Here is a 15959-nt window from a genome sequence, read left to right as displayed (position 1 = left end):
TAAAATAAAAGTTTGAATTACTCTAAAAGCTTCGGCCAAAGCTAAGTCTATACACAGAAAATGCAGCTGGTAATTTAGACAATTATCTAACTAATTTAAACCACTAAAAATGTATTCATATGCTTTGGACTCAATATTCTGAATAATTGACACATAAGATATATATTTGCCTGAATAGCTACATGACTCCCTCAAATTTTCATCTCAGTTTTCAGACCTCAAGATAAGGAACAAAGAAATTTTCTATATCCTGGCTTATAAAAGGGCATTCACGGTATTTTCACTATTCTCCATTGGAGCCGAAAGTTGTTCTTTAATTCAAAGATGAAGAACTGTTGTAGTAATATAGAATTTCCCCCTCAGTGAGCATTATTATAGAAACAATCTATTATTCAGATGAATTTAATTAAAGGTTTTACAACGTAACTAATATTTACTATTACCATAGGTTTGGAAGTTTCCTCTTTTTAAAGATTAAATTTGATCTAGAAAGGGAACTATGACATGGTTGCTAAAAGAAATCTGGGAAAAGTTCAGTCACAGGTGGCAATCAACTTTATCTTATGTTTCCCCCCTAGAATTTAGGCAAAATACATATTTCTAAGATCAGGAAAATTGCTGGTAGTTGAAAAAATTATGTTTTATCTTTTATTAACAATGACTGCTAATGACCATCTAAATCAGCATATCCATGCCAGAAAGTCTGCATGTGCATATCATTTGGAAACATTTGTTGTATGGCAACACCCAAATCAGGGACAGTCCCTGTTCATACTGCATTTGGGCAACTGGTGTGTGTACCATTTGTGTTTGGAATACTTCATCAAGAGAGTCCCTGTCAATGTGATGACTGTATGGTCATCCCAGGTCAATTTAGGTTAAGGTGTTACTATGTTCACATTAATCTGAACGGCTTCTTTAACTTGGCATTTGGAAAAGGAAGAAATCTATTGAAGAGAAACACAATAACAGTATTGATAAATGAAACATACCTATAGTAAGTAGCTGTCATACAGACACCTTATTAGGTATATATACTACTGATGGCGTTTGCTTTCATTTTCAGTCCCTCTTCACTGAGATATTTTAACCTTGGGTAGCTAAAAGCAGCCCCCCACCCTATCCTGTTTTCTGCCTGATCTCCCTTATCCCAAACCTGTCTTTTCTGCTTCTTTGCTTTAATGATGGCCTGGCCAGGTTGGAAGCAGTGTCTCTCGGACGTCATCCGCATTTATGAACCTGTTCCAGAAGTTCTCTGCTGCTGCTGCAGCTCCCGTGATTGCTGTCCCTGCTACTCCACACCAACCTCCCCCACCTGCACCCACGTGTGCCATGCGCTTCTGGGTCAGGACTCACATTGCTTCAAGGTTCCAATCTGGTCTCACACTTACTGCCTTTTTCTTTGTTATCTCTCACCCTAGGAAATCTCCCGGGAGTCTTAGTCTTTCAAGGCATTACTGACCACATCTGCTCTTTTAAAGGGTCCCAAATTTACCTTCAGATTTACTAGATAGATGGACTCCCTGGCGATCTTTTCTGGTCACTAACATTAGGACCACACTGGCTGCACTGCCCATTTGTCACCCACTGATCAGGTTAACCAGGTCAGTAGGGACTTCCCACTGAGTGATCCATTTTCCCAGTCTAACTACCAACCACTGCCTTCTTTGACAATATTATGGGCTGTTCTAGCAGCCTGTGGGCAGTATTGTATACTCACTACACACTTAGGAGTAAGAAAGATTCATCTCCTTTCAGGGTGCCTCTATGGAATTTCTCCCTAAAAACCCAAGGCAGAAATGTCACTTATCTTCCCTGTTTCTCCCATCAAATTCCATCTGTTGCTCTCTCTGACTCAGAGATTAAAGTCATATTTCTCTGCACATCCAGAGCTATTTGGCTGGAGAAAATCTCACAGTGATTTTTAAGGCTTCCAGCGTCAGTGTCAGATGTGTGAACACCATGATTTTAGAAAGGTACATAGACAGTAATTCACAAATCCTTATTTTGTGTGATAATAGCTGATAGTAGACTTAATTTAGATGATAGGTTTTTTTCCAGACCCAAATCTGGCCATTGTTCCTGCTCTGCACTGTGGACACGGTGCTACTCAGCCAGACACCTTCCTCAGGAATGGGACAGCTCTGCTGCTGGGAATATTGACTACTGAGTGCCCACAGCTCTGCTCCTCATTGGCAATGGTAGTCAAAGACAGGGAACTGCCTTATGTAGGTTATGGAACTTCTCACAGGGTGGCTGTAGCACGTGACTAGCTGATGCAGGAAGACAAAGGCCAGATACCCTGACTTGAATTTGACATCACTCTGAAGGGCTGTTCCAGCTCCAGAGCTCCCAGGAGAGGGGGCTGAAACTCCCATTGCATTTGCATAAGAGTTTAACTTCCTCTGCCCAATCCTGCCTTCCTCCTTTTCCTCAGGCATATCTCCTGAGAACACTCCTCATAAGACCTTTTGCACAGACCTTTCTCAGGATCCAACCTCCCACCACCTCTACTCCTTTGTGAGGGGAAATATCTCTGCTCAGGATCTTCACAATACACCTTTTTCCCTCCCCCCGACCCATGCGTGTCCCCTCCCTTACCCCACTGTATCCTTTAGTTTGCATGACTGCTTGAACTAAAGTTTCTCTCTACTTTTTAGTCCATAATTCAACGAATCAGAACCAAGCAAGACTAAATTCTTCCTGATTTATATTTCACTGGGTTTTCATAGTAAAATTATTAGATAATCAAAGTTCTAAGACTTAGCAGAAATTCAGAGAAGTTGAACAAAGGGAATGATTGGGAATTTGTAATTGTGAGGAAATTCAATGATTAGAAATATATGGAGGACTTTTTGGAAATATTTGTTTTTCTGCAAGAAATATTATTTCTAATATTCTCATTGATTCTTAAATTAGAAAAATTGTTTTCTTCCAAATTCAAGTAGATAAGAACCAGCTCCCAGAGGAGAGGATAAGAAAGAAAGAGAGAGAAATAGCAGTTCAGATTGATAAGGTCCTCTCCATTCTGGAAAGTTTAGTAAAACTATATTCTAAAGTCCCATTACCACAGGAGATCAGGTAGAAATATAGCTGCGATCATTATAATTTTGTGAAAACTATGATTAGCATAAATATATAAAGAAACTCAGAACTGGAAGTAATGTTAAGAGTCAACTAATCCCAGGGAACCCTAGGGGAGGTTAGTAGAAAGGTTTACCTTGGGGGGGAGTGATTTTCTTATTCATCCTCTGATATCAAAAATAAAATTGTGTGTATGCATTTATCTACATTTATTTAGAAGAGAGTTATGATTCCCATTAAATCCTCAATATGGATATTTATGGCCCAAGAAAACACCAACTCTTGGATAAAACTGAAATTAAATAAAAGAAGCTGCTGTTTTATTCTCACTTTATCCTGATTTCCTGTTTGGCCTTGAGCCACAAATTTAACATCTTTATGTATATAGATTGGAGTCATAATTCCAGGCTTTTTAAAGACAACAATGATGGACTATCTGTGTGCTTACATGGGTGAGAAGTAAAAAGCTCTCAGTTAAATATGACACAGGATACACGAAGATGAAGCTTCCAAACTTATATTAGGCAGCTTCTTAAAAGTGACATGTTCTGAGAAAGACTGTAGCAGCAGTTCATTCATGAGTGTGAGAAACCAGATACATCTTAGATGAAAATCATGTTCGTGTAAGCGGTTTATCAGTACTTATAATTATTTGGGAGAGTGTAAAAAATGGGTAAAAACTCTTATTCTGTTGTTCTTATTTCAAATTTGTCAAACGTTTTAGTAAACAAAAGGCTAAATAGTATCTATTTTGGTTAAGTTAGAAACCAAATACAGTACAATATGGAGACTTAATTTATAAGGATATTTTTCGGTGGTGAGAATCATGACAGGATTATACTCATCTATGTTTTATATTTCATGCTTGAAAGTGCTAGCATTGAACAAAATTCTCAATGTGTATTCTTTCTGGATGAACTGCAGTTAGACAACTAAATCTGTAATGCAATATAACATGGTCATATGAACCTACTGATGCAGAAAAGACCATCTGTACCACCTAGGATATGACCAAACTACAGGAGCAAACTAAATGCCTTGTGCAGTCATTAATTTAAGAAAGGCAGTGAATTGTTTTTAAAGGAGGAGGGTACTGTAACTGATGAAGAATGAATAAAAGTAGGCATTGACCTTCAGTGCATTGTAATAGGCTTGCAGAATTGACTTGTAAACTGCTTTATAAGTCAATTCCATGTGCATTAAAACTAATCAAGTGACTTTGATGCAGTTGACTGATTTTTAACTTGGCAATTTACTTGAGCATATAAGAATTGTTGGTAGAATTATGTAAGAATGCTTGCAAAACAGTAACTGTGATACACTGTTGTTTAATCTTATTTGCACAGATTGGTTACTCTCATCTACAGTTTATTAATCTAGAACTCAAAGGTGAACCTATTTGGAGTTTGCACATTGTGTCATGTCTTTCATCAGAAAGATAAATCAATTACAACTGTATTGAATACTGTTAACTACTAGCTCACAAACGAAAGCTTACAATAATAAATTAGCCTGCTTAATTATCAAATTTTCTGTAATGGGTATTTTACATAAAATGAGAAGTTTAAAACATTTCTGCTCTAAAACCAGAATGTAGCAATTAATAACCTCTGAAAAAGGTGAAATTAACAGTAAGAGTTGCATCAGGTACGAAGGGCATGGTAGAGAGTTCACCATTTCCATGAGCTACTGAGTTCTATTCAATCAATCATTTTTGGTAAACATGGGTCAATGCAATTCCAGAAGGCTAAGATTATCTAATTAAGTTGGTCAGAGCAATTAAATATCCTAGTTTTCCACAGAATTGAAGCATATTTTCAGTTTAGGATCTGCTTATAGATATTCATTTATCATGCTCAGGCATTCTGTCAGAGATAGGATTTGGTAAGCAAAATAGTTGGGTGCCCTGCCCTCATGAGGCCTATGGTCCACTGAGGGACAGAAATGTTAATCAGGAAAAGGGCTAGAATCAGAGAGATAGATCAAGAGATTGGATTTACTATAGGATTTTGAGGTGTCTTTAAGATTTTTAAGTGAAGATGTCAATGAGGCCAATAGATGTGCAGGTTTGGAACTAAGAGAAGAGGTCTGAGCTAGAGATGCAGATTTATGAGTTATTGGATTAAATATAAAATTAAAACTATGTATGCATTTACTGGAAGAGTGTATTTAAATGCAGAAGAGTCCATGAGTTTTGAGAGCGTTCTTCCATGTTTCAAAACCATCCTCAAAGCACTGAGGAAAAGTTCATAGTAAATATATTAAAGGTAAGGGTACCCATGACACTTAAAGAATATAAGAAGGTAGATAATATTGTAGCCCAAAGACTCCGACTGACTGACTAGAAGGGCAATGTGTAATTGTCAAGCCATGGGGCCATGTGGACATAGACTACCCCACTGGCAATAGGGTTTTAGAAACTCGGCATTTTCTTGTAGATGATACTTAGAAAAGCTTTGAATCATGCAATCTTTTTTGGATGTTTTCTCTTATCTCTTCATTTCTTTTAGTAGTTATTAGTTTTTTTAAAAAAAAATATATAAGGAATGCATGCTTAATGTAACAAACAATAAAGATATATAAAGAAGAATGCAATACATTGCCTTCCCCCACTTCCAAGCCCACTTAGCCAGTTAACATTACGAGTTTGGTGTGTGTTCTTTCACATCTTTCTCTACTGCTGTTAAACTCACATTGACAAAATATAGCCTTTTATGATTTTTAATGAAATGTCATAAATATTAAACTGAAACTTGCTTTTTCACCTAACACTATTTTTTAATAAACTTCTAATTCTAATCAAAACACAACTATATGTATACTTTTTTTAAAAGAAGATTCCTAAGTATAAAAATGCCATGATTTATTTAACCATTCTCCTTCTGATGATATTCAGACCGTATCTTGTTTTTGTGTCTTTGTACTACCCTAGAAATGAGGTTGAAAAGTACATATTTTCATTTTAATAGATATTGTACGATGACTTTCCAAAGAATTTGTAGCAATTTGCAATCCCATCAGCAAAGTGCCAGAATGCTTACCAGCATTTTTTGCCATCACTCCATGTTACGTTTTTTTTTTATTTACTTACTGCCAAATTGAAGAATGGAAAATGATATGCTCTTTTTCTGATTTTCATTTTTACTGCTAGTGAGTTTATATATTTATTGGTTAATATTTTAATTTTAATACCCACCTTTTAATGTTAGATTTAGTTGTCCTTCTAAGCATCATCCATTGAGATATGTATAACATTTCATGCCATATACTCAGATTTTGGAACACAAAATATCAGGAAAAAGAAATTCTTATCTTTACATCTCTATCTGAAACCAAAAGCCTTCCAAAAATTTCAAATGGAATGAGGAATGTTTTCATACCCTGTTGACCCCACTTTTCTAATCCACATATGACTCTCAGTATTATCTAATACAAACCTTCTAGATAGGTCAGGCCAACTTCTTATGCCCTCTTCTCTTCCCTCTTACTTGAAGTACAGTAGACCCCTAGTCCCCAAACACACACATGCCCTCTAATCTCTCCTGTGTCTGTCCCTTTTACATATGACACCCTATCCCTTCTTTTCCTTTCTAAACTGTACTCCACCCTTCCCATTTCCTTAAAAATGGTTGTATAGTGTATTTAACACTATGTAATATGTAATAATGTGTAATATGTCTTTAATTTATTGAAATAAGAAACCTCGTGTCTTACAAGTAATACTTTCATGTCACTGGAGTATATTTAACCATCAGAAACATGATAAGATTATTTTACTATTTTCTTACTGCTTATGTGGCAATTCATATTAGTCTCAGAAGTTTTCTACAATATCCCTCATTCCATCTGTAAATGAGTTAATTATTGATTAATAACTCTTTTTACATGGTATTTAAATTTGAGTCAATGATACCTGTTCATTTGTTTGTTTGTCTTAAGGGATATGTCTTATATATGTATAATTGTGTGTGTGTGTATTTGTCTTGTAATAATGTTTTTTCCTGTCTCCATTTGTAGGGAAACTTTTTGGGTTTAAATTCCCTGGTCTGAGAGTTCTCACTTACAGAAAGCAGTCCTTACCCCAAGAAGACCCTGATGTGGTAGTAATTGATTCATCTAAACACAGTGATGATTCAGTAGCCATGAAGCACTTCAAGTCTCCTACAAAAGAGAGCTGCAGCCCCTCCGAAGCAGATGATACAAAAGCCTTGATACAGCCCAGCAAATGTTCCCCCTTGGTGAATATATCTGGACCTCTTGACCATTCCTCTCCCAAAAGGCAATGGGACCGACTCTACCCTGACATGCTGCAGTCAAGTACCCAGCTGACTCATTCCAGATCGAAGGAAAGCATCTGTAGTATACGGAGGGCTTCTTCAGTTCACGATATAGAAGGATTCAGTGTCCACCCCAAGAACATATTTAGAGACCGACATGCCAGTGAAGGTATGTTTATTTTTTTAATATGGAAATGAATATTAATGGGTAATGAAAGGTAATTTCCATATTGTTTTTAATTTTGACATTAATCCCTATGCCTTGGGGGAAGAAATGCAAGTAGATTATGGCAGTTAAAAATTAGGAGTCCCACATTCAGAGTTGTTACTGATTTCCTCTTTGAACTACAGTGAATAATTTGGTTTCTTCTGGCTTCTTTTCTGTGTTTCTGAAATGGTATGGTAACCAATATCTGCCTACCTTATGGAATATTAATTAATGCTTTATATAAGATACGCTTAGGTGATGACACTATCATCTCAAGCATAATTAATTTTGCTGCATTTAGCAAATAGTCAGGCCTTGGGCAGAATGAGTGGTGTGCCTTCACAGGACTATTAACCAAGTCTTGCCAAAGGAAGACGTGTATAAAACGTGGTGTACTGAGTCATCAGAAAGCTATAAATGATTGGGTGGAGTGGAGATAGGAAGGAAGAAGGGGAAAGTTTTAGGGGAAAAGCAACCAAAACAAACCCTGAGAGTATTGAAAGACCAAACTTGAAAACCAAAGTCAGAGCAAGTCAGAATTCATTTATTTTTCCCTGGTCTCTTGGTGTTCACACTCTTACATCAGCCAGTAGTGAAAGCAGCAATGCTTAAAAGACGCTGGCGAAAAGAATTCATCATTAACATGACGATGGCCAACATTTACTGAGTATTTGCTATGTGTGAGACAATGTAAATGCTTGACACACATTAACTCTCATTTAATTCTTACAACAACTCTGTGAGTTAGGAATTATTATTAAGCCCCATTTTATAGATGAGGAAACTGAGGTTTATTTATGTTACATAAATAACTGGTCCAAGGTTACAGAACGCCAGAGTCAGCTTTCACACCCAGGACCACCCATCTCCCAAGTCCACAATCCACCACGCCTTGCGTTCCTGTGGTAGGAGGGGTCTGTGGACCCACTGAACTTTCCCCCAGGGTTGGAGATTCAGACTACCAGTTGAATGGATGTATCAGTCCCACTTTTCTGAATCCCACAAGTTCGGGTTCTTGAGAGGCCCACTGTTCCTCCTGTGATATCCATTAATATGCATGCTCATCATCACAGCTGAGCTACGAATTTTCTTATTAAAACATAGATCTGATCACTGGGCTCATAGTGTAGTGCACAGGACCAGCTGGCCACAATTATTTTTCAAGTCTTACTTCCTGCTCCTGCAGGACTCCTTCCCCTACTATATATTCCACTCTAAACCTGCACAAGGATAATTGCTTTTTCCGAAAAATGATCACACATTTTCTTGCTTCATTAGTTTGTTCTGCCAGGAATAACTCTTCTCCACTTTGTCCCTCCTCATTCTGCCTCTCACAGGCATAAGGACCCATTTCCCCTTCCCAAACCAAAAGAATTAAATGATTTCACACCCGAGTGTGCAAAGCAGTGTTTGCACATATTATAGCATTTATTACATTCTACCTTTATTCTACGTTTTAAGTCTGTCATTTCTGTTGGATATGCAAAGCACAAACTATGTTTCTGTGAGTTCCCCCAGTGCGGGAGCTTCGGCACAGTTAGCTCTGCAGCCTTAGTCTCACGATTGCCTTTTTCATGGCAGGAACTCAATAAATGTTGGTGTGAAACTGAGAGGACCGTGCTCGTGAAGTATGTTTCAAAACCACACACAACAGGAAATGATTGTACCCCATACTACTTGAATCATGTGGGGGAGCTTTATGTAAAGAGCACAGTAAAGACGAAAAGGCAGAAATGATGAAAGAAAATGAATTGGCAGGAAGAATTCAAAAAGAAATTAAGTCAATATCACAAAAACAGAAGGAAGAGTTTTCCACAGATAGGTTTGAGAAACTGTATCTGGTACAAAAGCAGTTAGCACATCCATTTTAATCTATGGTCGAAAGAAGTTTAAAAAGAAAATAAAATCAAGGACAATTCCCAAACTGAATAATCATCTAAGGCCCCCCTACTATGTAGTAATGGCATGCTCAATATCTCTGACTGAATGAAACCTCTGAAATTTGATCTTTGAGCAATGAATCCCACGGCTGAACAGCAATAAGTCCAATAGGGTGATTCAGATGACCAACATATATTTTAGTTAGTTAGTCCAGTTAGTGTAAGCATCTTTAGGAATCGTACTGACTTCAGAAATTGGCCTTATTGCCTGCGTTACGGTATAATAACATTCTTACATATTAAATGATATGCAGTGGGTACATGGTACAGACTTAGCCTCTGGTTTGATAGTGGTGCTGAGTAGGTTAGATCAGATTTCACGATTTCACTTTATTTTCTTCATTTCTATATGGTCTTTATTTAGTACATAGTTGCTGATACAATTATGGGAAAGAATGATTTAACATTTCTGGATAGAGAACTATTCAGGACCCTCAGTAGTGAGGTCATCCTCAATTTTCTTCCCCCACCCAAGCTATGTTATCTTCCAAAAAAAAAAATACCACTTTCTGACAGATGCTCTTGTCATCTGGCTACCAATTGATACGTTCAGAGGGTATTTTGTAGTTCAGCTTTAGAACAATTTTAGCTACAAAATCACTGATTAGCATAAAAGAAACTACACCTCCTAAGGGTACATAATTTGGTATATTTTAGAAACTGAGCCGCTGACAAAGGAAGCTGGAAAACTTTTTAAAAAATGTCTTATTATTTTTGAGTATAGTTGACACACAATGCCACCTGAAGAAGAAAAATTTTTTAAACTGATTTCAGTTTCATGAATTCATGTGACTGATTAACAGGTTAAATCCCACATGCAGCAGATTTTGAATTCAGATTATTGCCTCCTCATTCAAGAAGAGAAATTTCCTTCTATAGATGCTATCTTTATAGAACTTTAATTACTTTGCCAATATAGTGTTGCATAATATTTTACATTGTCCTTTTATTTAATCTACATTATCAAGTATCTTAGAACTCTACTTCTCAAACCGTTTATGGTGAAGGACCAGAATTTTTTCTAATCCGTCATGAACAAATACATTTGTAAATATAAAAAGTATATAGTATTAGAAAAATGAAATTTAAAAAAAATAGCCATAGAAAATATAAACCCCAATTGTTTTATTATTAGATTGACCAGACATAAGATTGCTCTGTCAAGTTGCTACGAGACACTAAATACTTACTCTAATTTCTGCACTTACATTGTCATGGACAAATAATAAGGTCTCAGCTAGCACCAGGACACAGACTGAATGCTCTTAGAATGTTAAAACAGCATTAGCCATATGATGCAACTTCTAATCAGGTTTTTTTGGGAATCTGCAAATCTTAATATATTTGAGGTTTGATAAGTAATGTTGTAATTTTTAACTACTTACAAGCAATTGTTACTTTGCTAGTGATTTTCGGGGCCGAGCTTCTGATGGAGATAATTAATTCTATATAATCCCTTTTTGCTTTTTTATGGTCCCTCAAAGAGGGCAAAGTTGTCACAACTTTGTGTATCTCTGTCGAAGGCAATGTCTGCACTAGCAATTCAATATACCACATTATTGAAATTGCTTCAATTGTAAGCTTTGAAACAATTATGATATATCCCAAGATTTTAAATATGCACAGCATTAGCACAGATGTCAACAAATGTTGAACAGATTTTTCAAATCTTGGATATATTTGAATAGTTTTGACATGACTTCATTTATTTTGTTTGTTTCAAAACTAGTAATGCATATTTTGTTCGTAGCAAATATGCATCAAAGAGTCAGATTGCTAATCTCAAAATAAATCTGGAAACACTCCACTCTGAGACTTGAAAACAGGCCCATGTTAATATAAATGAATTTCTTAAATATTTTAGTTATTACACTAAGTCCCCTGTACAACATAAACTTAAAAATCGCACATTACTTTTAACAGTCAAATCTTTCCCTGATTTCTTACAACTATTTTTGCCTAAGAATGACTCTTTGAGCACCATTTGGTATTTTCAAAATATACATTGAAGAACATTTGTGGGAGGGGCAGTTAAGAGAATTCTGATTAATAACATAAGTTCGTTTATTAAGGTAAGCTGTTGTCTTAGAAATATTTTTCCTTATTAATTTACTAGGTTAAATCATATGAAAAAAAGATTACTTTACATACTAAGTGTTGCACAGTCTTTCTTTGTAAATGATGGTTGAACTGCCACTAAAATTGGCTTCTGACAAGATCGAAAGGTTTTATCACAACCGCAAGCAGCTGGAGATGCCTTTCTCCGAACTGTCATAGTTAGAAAATCTGAATCTTAGAATCCAGTTAAATTAAGTGAGATAAATGTTTCACATATTTGAAAATGCATGCTTATGGCAGATATCATTTTTGGTTTATGCATTTCACTTGGATGAATAGTACAAAATGCTAATTTCAAAGACACATTTTCAGTCATTACATCCTGTTTACTCTGATTGTTTTTACAGAGGTAATTCAGTGTATATAACATAATTTTAGTCTTCTTTTTTATATTTCTTTCTTTTTTTTTATCCTTCTGTGCTCAAAACAGACAATGGTCGCAATGTCAAAGGTAATGTACGAACTCGTCATCTGATGCTCAAAGTGCCCCTTTACTTGGCATGTTAACTTGCCTGCTGTATGCCCTGTTCAATGCAACATCATGCTGCCCTTAGCTAGTCCAGGTGCCTGGTGGAGACATCATGGCTTGATTTTGTTGGAGACATTGTAACTTTCTCAGCTGTGTCATCAAAATGATTAGGAACTCCTCTTTCCTGCAAGAAGTGTAAGGGTAGGTTGACAATGAACACCTCCTGGACATTTAAACCATTTGGAAAGAAACAAATACCGAGCTAAATATATTCCAGTGTGAAAGAGGCACATAAGCCTATTTCAGCCAAAAAAAATTTTTTTTGAGTGTAAGATTGAATAAAGTAATCAAAGTGCTACATGACAGTATCACTTCACTTGTTCCTCTTTTGTTTCCTTAAAACTAGTTTCACGTTCCTGGATGGCAGGGGGTATGGTTTTAAGCTTACTGTAGTAGTAAACTGTACATGCATGACAGTCATTTTCTATTTCTCTATATTACATTTCAGTCATTTTTAATTGTGTCCTATCTTAGTCTGAAATCACTGGCATGACCTGTAGCTACTATAGGGTAATGTTTAAGTGGGCAATACCTCTGGATAAATCTGGATCTGACTAAAAACTTGAAATTCACCTCTGGATTTTTCTACTGTATCATAGTAGATATAAGGAATCACAAAATACAGTAATTGTATTATTCTCATCAAGTTGAAGACTTTGGGGTTTAGTCTTCCAACATAGGCCATGCATGCTGCTGTCAGTGTGCCTACGGTGACTCACAATGACGCATTTTGTGCATGTGTGTTGCATGGACATGTCTCTACCAGTAACCATCTCTCCTTAAAATTCACTGTGTGGGCCTCTTCTGTATGTCACTGCTACTCTGATCGCGATGAAGTTTTGTATACTGATTCCTCAATCGCTTCCCTAAGTAAGTCAGAGCTGGTGACAGTTATGAATTAATAGCACTAGACGCTAAAGCTATTTTCTGGTCAGCTGTCCAGGGTGATCTGAAAAGAAGGGAAATCGGGCAGCTTCTCCCCATACCAATTTTATTTTACAAGCACTTCAAAAAGGGCCTGTGCAGGTGACCTCCAATAGTGGGATGGTACTTCATCTACATGATTATTCTATCCTTGGCCTTTCTACTGTAATTTCTAAAAGGGAGCAAATCAGTGTCAGCTGTGACGGTGATTTGCGTTGATATAATTCAGGATATAATGTCAAGAAACAGAATACAGACACCTCTTGCCAACTCGCCTGTATGAAATATGACCGGTTTTAGCATTCAACAATTAGCAATTAATTATTAGACATTAATTTTCCAATGATCTTTTAAGTGCAGTGAGAAATGAATCTAATTTTTCTCAATAAATAGAAAATTGAGCTTGCTTATCTTCCAAACTAGCAGTTCACACAGTTGCCATTCAAACTACATTAATTTTACTTTTCTCTCATAAATGAATCCATATAATCTCCAACCCTTTTCCCTCAACCCTCCATTTTTAACAGCAAGAGTCTTTGAATAAAAATGAATCATCAAAGTCAGAATTTGGGGTTAGGAAACTCTAAATCATTGTAGAAAGTTTTCACATGTTAATATTATGAAGTTAAACTCCCAAATTAGATTTTTTTTAAAAAATGTGCAAATTTAATTTTAAAAGTAATGTAAATGTACCCTACAAAGTTTTCATTCTTTGTTCAGACTCTGTTTTTGAAACTATCAAAAAATATTCAAATGTCTGGCTCTTTAAAATTTTCACAGAACAGTTAATATACTAATTAGATATAGAACAATACATTAAGTGTGCTTTTAAAATTTTTTTGGTGCTGTTTCTAAACCACATTTAAATAAAAGGTTTAAAAAATAAAAGACAAATTTCTATACTTCTTTGTATATAAATGCATAATTACAGGTTTTTTTCAATATCTAAATCACCCCAAAATAATTTCTTTACCAAAATAAAATAAGTGATTTTGGCAGGCATTTGGAAGGACTTCAAGAACATCTGGTTTATTCCCCCCAGGCGAGGGTGTTGGCTAAATCCCTGACACACGTGGTAGAGGAATCTTTTATCTGCTGAGGATCCCATTCTCTAACTTTCTTGGGAAATCTGTTTTACTGCCTGTTACACAAGGAGGTAACCTGAATCCTTCTTGCTGAAACGCAATTTTCTTGCCCCCTTTATCTATCCTGAGTGGAAAGAGATACCAGCTGGTTACTTTTAATCTTGATGTAATATCACGGTATAAAAACTGCAAATTGGTACTTTTCTTCTAAAATGGAATCATTTCCATTTAACGATCTTTCTTAGTATTAATTTTGTTTCCCTTGAATAAATTTCCTTGGCACTCTGACTCTTTGAAATGAGACTCCAGAGATCTTAAGTGTAACCCCTTATCAAGTATTGAAAAAGTGAATTCAAATAAATTGTGTATGCTGCTTATATGTGTGTATGTACATAAAATTTTTTAACAATTTCTTTAATATTGTGAGTGGTGAACCTAATCCTATCTCGACTATGCATAAACTGATTTTCACCTCAAATTTAGTGGTTTCTCTGTCTATTCTGCTTTTCAAGTCATCCACAAAAATTAACCCCACTTACCCTACTTAGTAAATAGGTCATTAATATAACTTTACCCCTCTATTGCTTCCACCTCCTTATCATTTCAAGTGACTCTGCATCCCACTGACAATGGTATGTTCAGTTTCCATCTTGTCTATGAATCTGACGTGTGAATCAGAAACAAAACTATTTGCAAGATCTGTTACAGCCTTCACCTCCTCAAGCCACAAAACCTACCAGACTTACAAAGGCAATCAGCTTGTTTCTCATAAGCTACACTGGCCGTTACCAAGGTTTGGCGATCTTACATGAATTTGCAAACTGATTTTCAGTGGTGATAGCTTTCTTCTGAAAATTGTGGGTCATGCACTGAAGGAAACAATATGAATATTGACTACAAATAATGTGATTACTTATCATCTTTCTAAGTGTTAAACTGGTTGCCAGTGTTCTTTTACTGAATCCAATTATTAGACACTCATTTGCATTTTTTTAATGTTAAGTCACTTCAGCAATTTATATTTTATTAAACTTTAGCCTAATAAACTCAGTGCCCTAAGAAATACTGTGTAAAGATCTGATGATTTGATAACAACCTTAATGTTTTTGCTTTCCTTCTCTTGTGTCCCATTTGATCCTCAAAAGCAGCGATCTTTTTTTTTAATTTTTTTATTGTTATGTTAATCCCCATACATTACACCATTAGTTTTAGAAGCAGTGATCTTTAAAAAAGAAAATAGCATTATTTTTTTTTAATTATCATATGTCCGTGGCTAGTTTTCCAGCACCATCTAAAAGAAAATATATTCCCTTTCAGCTTCTTGTAACTCATGATAAATTCAAATAGCCTCATCATAAAAATTTTAAATATCTTTAATCTAAAATCCTTCCCAGGTGTTGCTTTAGCCTCTGGCTTGATCTCTAAATTCAGGATATTTCTTTGTAGCTGGAACCTGGCCTACTTTATATTTAATCAGACACTTGTAATATATTAGAGCTTTATCTAGCTGTTGGTTACTCTACTTGGTCACCTGTTTTTCATCTCCTTCTAGTACACTGGAACGCTTAACCTGGTCATCCATTTCCCAAATGTTTCTCTAAAGAACATCAAGTCCCCCTATGTACTTTTGAGTTTTACATTCCCTTCTATTGAATCTATTATTTCCCTTTATTTCTGCCCGTTTATTTTATTTATATTCATTTACTTTGTTTTTCAGGTTATTCTCCTTTCTTTCATTAGAGTCCTAAATCCCATCAGTTCATGATCACTCTCAGGGAGGCTGCCTTTCACCTT

The 15959-nt window shown here is 35.8% G+C and overlaps 1 protein-coding gene across 2 annotated transcripts in view; it reads left to right on the top strand.

The window, feature by feature from the left end:
- KCNH7 (potassium voltage-gated channel subfamily H member 7) overlaps positions 1–15959 on the top strand; it is a 474108-nt gene that overhangs the window by 333757 nt on the left and 124392 nt on the right. For both annotated transcript variants that reach the window (XM_045867425.2, XM_045867426.2), the window contains exons 4-5: positions 7102–7530; positions 12058–12078. In XM_045867425.2, the coding sequence (XP_045723381.1) occupies positions 7102–7530; positions 12058–12078 (450 nt within the window). The remainder of the gene's footprint in view (positions 1–7101; positions 7531–12057; positions 12079–15959) is intronic.

The sequence above is a fragment of the Mirounga angustirostris genome, unplaced genomic scaffold (assembly GCF_029215605.1).
Source record: "Mirounga angustirostris isolate CCGP_5_RB_7025 unplaced genomic scaffold, mMirAng1.0.hap1 SCAF_3, whole genome shotgun sequence".
NCBI lineage: Eukaryota > Metazoa > Chordata > Mammalia > Carnivora > Phocidae > Mirounga > Mirounga angustirostris.
This window is presented reverse-complemented; position numbering and strand designations above follow the sequence as displayed.